The 6575-nt window shown below is 34.5% G+C and overlaps 1 protein-coding gene across 1 annotated transcript; it reads left to right on the top strand.

Moving 5' to 3' along the window:
* Positions 1 to 3953: 3953 nt before the first annotated feature.
* LOC7484471 (cytochrome P450 94B3) lies at positions 3954 to 5787 on the top strand. The gene has a single exon (XM_024582283.2). The coding sequence runs from the start codon at positions 4138 to 4140 to the stop codon at positions 5665 to 5667; it is 1530 nt and encodes a 509-aa protein (XP_024438051.2). The 5' UTR covers positions 3954 to 4137; the 3' UTR covers positions 5668 to 5787.
* Positions 5788 to 6575: the final 788 nt, after the last annotated feature.

Genomic DNA, 6575 nt, shown 5'->3' with positions numbered 1-6575 from the left:
TTCTTTTATTTTTATCTTTATTCTTATTAATCAAACGCTCCTAGAATACTTTATACCTAAGTAGCGAATGAGATAGATGGAAATCGATGTTTCACTGAGTTTGGAATTAGAAATGGGGAATTAACTTCAATCCATTCGAAGCCGCAATTGTATGGCTACAAAAAAATCTCTCTTTCCCGAGTGTATGAATTGATTGACTGAGCTTTCTTTAGAACGCATGATTATTATATATGCTACGAAAAGAAGTGATATTATTCATTAATTTCCAACATAAAAAAAATACAAAGTAGTAGGTGATTCAATAATAAAAATTTAGAATTAAAAAGTTTATTTTCTTGTGGTTTCAGATTCGAGTCATGTGGTTGTTAATACGATGACCACTAGAAATTTATATAATCATTAACTTTAAGGTCCTTAAAATTAGTTGAGATATGCAAAAGCTGGCTTGGAAATCCATATTAAAATAATAATAATAAATAAATAAAAAAAAGAGGGAATGGAAAGGAACGAACAGTGTCGGAAGAGGCAGAGCCTCGGCCATCATTTTCTTTTCTTTTTATATATCATCACAAGAGACGGAAAGAGAAAGAGAAAGATGGATTCGATGGAAGATCGCTCCATATTTTTCCAGCTTTAGGGTCGTATGGGTCGGTGCTTTGTCATGCCACAATCTGCTTGGCTCGTCGGAGGGCTTTGTCAAGCGATCATTTCTTCCACGTGAAAAAAACTAGCCTTTGACGGCGCCGTTTTCATGATTGACCGCCGATGATAATAAACTGCTACCATGCGCAGACAAGGACAGGTGGATAATTATGAATTGAGTTTATGTATATATAGGAAATGATAGAACCAGAATAATTTAATATTTTTTTTATGTATTAATTTTTAATTTAGAGATTTAATGAAAAGAATAGACATCCTTAATTCCCTAATCAACTCCTTGAGTTTATTTTTGAACAAAATTAATACTCATTAATCAGTCAATAACACTAAAATTCAGACAGTGTGCTAAATTTATTACACGCTATATTAATCTTGACGTAGACTAGAATATTTGCTTTAATGTCGTGGAGTAAGCCAAACGACACGGCGGCTGTGCCCTGTCCAAGGTCAGATAGTGCTTGGACCACCCCGAAAAGAAGAAAAAAGAAAAAAGAGTGCGTGTTAACTCAACCTTCGTCCATGGATCCCATTTTAAGTGATTATAATTTATGAAATGAAAATAGACTTGACTTGTCAAATATTTATGAAAAATAATAATAAAATATTTATAAAATGAAAACCCTCATTTAACTTAAACCGACCCTGTTATCTTTTAAGTTGAATTCAACTTAACTGAAAAGAACAGAGGAAGCCCCACCACGGCTCAAATGGGGCAACTACTAGCTAGCTACAAGCAATCTGCCTCTTAAATATCGGCGGAGGTGATAAGTTTTGCTAGCAGCTAATAATTGAGGGTGTAGGATTGAATTGTGCCAGATTATAGGCCGCAAAAGGGCTGTGCTTGAAGCAATTGCATGGTGTCGAAGCAGTATCTCTTCTGGAAACAAAAACGTGCTTCAGAACCTTCACATGCCTATTAAATATCGGCGCAAGAGCACAAGGCCAGTTGGGTTCAGAGGGAGACAACCCATTGAAGTTTTCTCAACGTGAAATAATTTAACTACTCCTGACAACGACGATTGAAAAGCAAACTTTGCAATTTCTAGCTAGTTGTCTTCTCTCTCTCTCTCTCTCTCTCTCTCTCTCTCTCTCTCTCTCTCTATATATATATATATATATATATATATATATATATATATATATATATATGCTTGATGTATATGTGTGTGCCTACGACATAGATATATAAAACTAATGGAATATCTTTCCTTCAACTGTGAAACATGATTTAATAAATTGGAAGATGTATATGTTATATGTGTTCCATTTATTTATTCAAATAAGGAAACAATATGAATAATAACCGTAGCATATATAAATTAATCAGAGGAAAAGAAATTAAACATTTTCAATATTATGTGTTATTTTTTGTAACTTTTTAATTAAATTAAATGTGTGTTTTATTTTAAAAAAAGAAGTGGATATATATATACACCAAAAAACAGTGAATTAGGATACAGTTTTTGGCTTGATTCTTCATCGTCCAACTTGTTAGATAAGGTTATACAGGAACTGATCTCATTCGCAGTGCTGCAGGCATTTATTTCTAGATAAATACAGGCAGGAAACGCGCAAGAGTAAGCTTAGATTCTGATATTACTAATATATTGTAATTGGAATTGTTTCCAATCGATCTTTTTCTTTTTTAGTTTTTTTTTAAATTCATTATGTTTCTCTCGATCAATATCTGAATGACTATTTTATTAATAAATTAATCGATTATTATAAAAAAAAAGTGGATATGTATAACTTACCCTCTCCATTAAGTGTATGTTAATTATAAAATGTATTAATTGAAATAAAAACCTTTTTAATTGAAAGAAATCTAGGAATAATTTGGTGATTTTTTAAGAATCGACCCTGATATATAGATGGTCTAGGGATTAAATCATGCTTTACGAAACTAGAAGGGCTACAATGTTATATCACTAACAAAATAGATACTAAATTATTGTTTATTTCACCATAATATCTTCTCGTGACAAAAAAATGCTTAGATGAACAGTTCTTATCCAGTCATCCACAAAACACAGGTTGGAGTTTTGCTCAAAATAGGTTGGGATATTTTAACTTGTCACTTAGTGCTTCAATTGGAGACTATCGATCCTTGTGTCGTGGACAAGATTAGATTTAATTTGTTTTTCTTCTCAAGAACAGTGACGAATTGTGAGTTGTTGGAACCTAGATGTATGCTTGGTAGACAAGGGGATAGGAGTTCGTTTAGATGTGTAGTAATTAAGGATTTTGACCACACAGTCACCCATGTCTTTATTATAGTAAATAAGCTAGATCGAGGCTACTGGATTGGGTTTGCTAGCTAGTGTGCATGGCTGAGGTCTCTCTTCACCACAGCCATTCATAGAATCTTTTTATTAATCTAATTAAGTGATTGATTAACTAAGTGGGGTGTGTTAAAATTAATTTTCTTTGTTATATATGTGTTTAAAGCACAGGAACACAAGTTCAAAACCCTACTAATTTTCTTAAAAAAAACTAAAGAACAATGATTTTGAGATAATTCCTCTCGAAACCTTAATCGACAGATTTTTTTATTTTTAAAAGTGAGCATGCATGATGTGAAAGAATCATCTCAACCCAATAACTTCAACTGTTAGATCAGATCTCAAGATATGATTTATATTATTTTCCAATACATAATGCTTCTAATCCACCGATAATTTTGAATTAGTTCAGTATTTCGGTGATCTAATAACAATTATCTAGCTATATATATATATATGAAAATAATTTTAGCATATATAATACTCCATATATATGAGAGGAAATTATGTCCTTGCCATTTAAATTAATTAATATATACTAAAATTAATTTTCATTTTATTGAAGGATTCAGATTTAAAAATTGTCAAAATGAGAAATAAATCTAGTTAGTTTCAGTGTATATGCAAAGTGACCCTAGAAATGAAAACTAATTAATTTAGCTATATAATATGGTTTAGGCAATGAATTAAAACTTAGATTAAATCTCAATTTTTTTTGGTTGAAATCGGGGCTTCAGGATCCAGAAAACCAAATTAAACAAGGAAAATCTATACCAATAAAATCGTAATACATAAACGAGTACAAACACATGGGAGGATCCCTGAAGATACAGTGATCTCTACGAAGATATGACTTTTAGTTAATTTAAAATTAGCTAACCAATACATTAAATTGGACTTTTTTTATGCTCATGATCAAATTGGATTTGAATGCATGATTTCTTTCCTTTTCTACCTTTTCTCTCTAAAGATATCAACGGATCTCTCTCTCTCTCTCTTTCGGTATCAAACACATGCCAATAAATTGTATCAACTCACAACACTGTGTTTGTTTGTGTGTATATATAGCCCTTCTTCCCCATATCCTTGGATCAATCCTACTTTAAACTACTCTAGTACAAAAACAAGCAAAACTCTCTCGATAATCCTCACCAAAAATCAAGGAGAAAAACTCTGTCCAAAAGAGCTAGCCATGTTCATCTTTCTCATTATCTTTTGCAATCTAGGGTTTTACCTTCTCTCTTTCTTCTTCTCAGTCCTTCAAGAATTCTACGCCTCTCAAACAAAACCACCCACCACTCATGGCCCTCCTTCTTATCCAATTATAGGCTGCCTAATCTCTTTCTACAAGAATCGCCGCTGCCTTTTAGACTGGTACACCAATCTTTTGTCGGTGTCACCAACACAAACCATTGTGGTGCAGCGGTTAGGTGCCCGCCGCATTATTGTCACGGCCAATCCGGAAAATGTTGAGTACGTCCTCAAGACCAACTTCATTAACTTCCCTAAAGGAAAACCCTTTACTGAAATCCTTGGGGACCTTCTAGGGTGCGGCATATTCAATGCTGATGGTGAATTATGGAGCACTCAACGTAAGTTGGCTAGCCATGAGTTCAGCACCAAGTCTTTGAGAGAATTCGTTGTTATGACACTACAAGAAGAGGTGGAAAATCGTCTAATACCGTTGTTAGAAGAGGCCGTGGAAGCTAAGAGTGTATTGGATTTGCAAGATTTGTTGAGGAGATTTTCATTTGATATTGTTTGTCGAGTTTCTCTGGGGACTGATCCTTCTTGCTTGGATTTTTCACGGCCCATCCCGCCACTTGTTAAAGCATTTGATGCTGCTTCAGAAATAAGCGCTATGCGTGGAATGGCGCCAGTTTATGCTGTGTGGAAGGCCAAGAAACTCTTCAATTTAGGGGCTGAGAAAAAACTGAAAGAAGCAATCAAGCTTGTTCATGATTCAGTCTCAGAAATTGTTAAGACCAAGAAGAGGGTTCTTGAAAATGATAGAGAAGGAAAATTGGAAAGTGATCTTCTGTCAAGATTATTACTAGCAGGGCACGGCGAGGAAGTTGTAAGAGATATGGTGATAAGCTTCATCATGGCAGGGAGAGATACAACATCAGCAGCAATGACTTGGCTATTTTGGTTGCTTTCAAAGCATCGAAACTCTGAGAAAATGATCGTGAAAGAAGTAAAATCATTGCTTGACGATCGTGAAAAGGCAATTGATTATGAAGTTTTAAAAGGCATGAATTTCTTGAAGGCAAGTTTATGTGAGTCCATGAGGCTGTACCCTCCAGTTCCATGGGACTCAAAGCATGCTATTATTGATGATGTCTTGCCGGACGGAACTTCTGTCAGAAAGGGAGATAGAGTGACCTATTTTCCCTACGGAATGGGCAGAATGGAAAAATTGTGGGGTAAGGACCGGTTTGAATTTAGACCAGACCGGTGGTTTCAAGAAATCGGTAATGATCAGACATTGAAATCGGTGAGTCCATATACGTTTCCTGTCTTTCAAGCCGGTCCAAGGGTGTGCCTAGGGAAGGAGATGGCTATGATACAGATGAAATATGTGATGGCTTCCGTATTGAGGCGGTTCGAGATCAAACCGGTTTTTGATAACGAACCGGTTTTTGCTCCTCTATTGACAGCTCACATGGTTGGTGGGTTGAAGGTTATGGTCAAGAGAAGGAATGGAAATGGTGATATTTGAAATAAAATATAGGATAGCATGTTGCATTTGTAATTAATATATGTGTGGCCATGTACTTTGCTTTTATCAGTGTTAAGTTGCATTCTTGTTGAAAAGATTTTATTATATGTGATATGCCTTTGATAAAGATACAAGCTAAGTTTTTTTTTTTTTTTGAATTCTTTTCTTTTTATGGGAAATTCTAGAGTGCCTTGGTTTAAAACTTCAATGTGTGTTTAGCTTCGAGGTGTGGTGGTTTTTTTTTAAAATGTACAACCTTTTAAAGCACAAACAACATCTTCAAAAGCTAAAAATACATGTTTTTGTGTGGACCCCGTCAACAAAAGTCAAAGCCGCCTCCAAACCAAACACTCTCTATAATCTCAATTTTTTTTCCTTTTTCACCTCTTCTCTATTGTGTATATTAGACATACATAAAACATACTATATATCTTATTCAAAATTTCATCAAATTAATATTGAAGAATTTATCATAAGAACACATAATGAATTATATATATATAAAACAAGGTTTAAAAACTTGTGTAAAGTGTCCTAGCCCCTTCTCCCCAGATTATTGGTTTTTCTCTAATTTTTCTCCAGTTTATTGTCAACTCTGCGACAAGAAGGGATACTTGGCTAAACGTTGTTGGACACTTTTTAATCTTAAGAAAAAGCAGTCTGCCAACCTTATTGAGGCTTTCGCTGCTTGTTCGACCCCGAACTCCAACGACTCTACCTGATATCTGAACTCTAGTGCCACCTCTCACATGACAAATGATCCCGAGGATGTAAATGTTCATGTTGTCTACTCTAGTAATGAAAGGGTGATGGTTGGTAATGGTCAGTCTCTTTTTATATCTCACACTGGCTCCATTTCCACTCTTGTACCCAATAACTCATTACTTTTATCTAATGTTTTAGTTGTT

This window comes from Populus trichocarpa, chromosome 12 (assembly GCF_000002775.5).
Source record: "Populus trichocarpa isolate Nisqually-1 chromosome 12, P.trichocarpa_v4.1, whole genome shotgun sequence".
Classification (NCBI taxonomy): domain Eukaryota; kingdom Viridiplantae; phylum Streptophyta; class Magnoliopsida; order Malpighiales; family Salicaceae; genus Populus; species Populus trichocarpa.
Note: the sequence above shows the minus strand (reverse complement) of the source record. Positions and strands in the feature narration are given on the sequence as shown.

Bases quoted from the DNA above. Each gene is read 5' to 3' on its own strand.
- LOC7484471 (XM_024582283.2), top strand. From the start codon at position 4,138: ATGTTCATCTTTCTCATTATCTTTTGCAATCTAGGGTTTTACCTTCTC.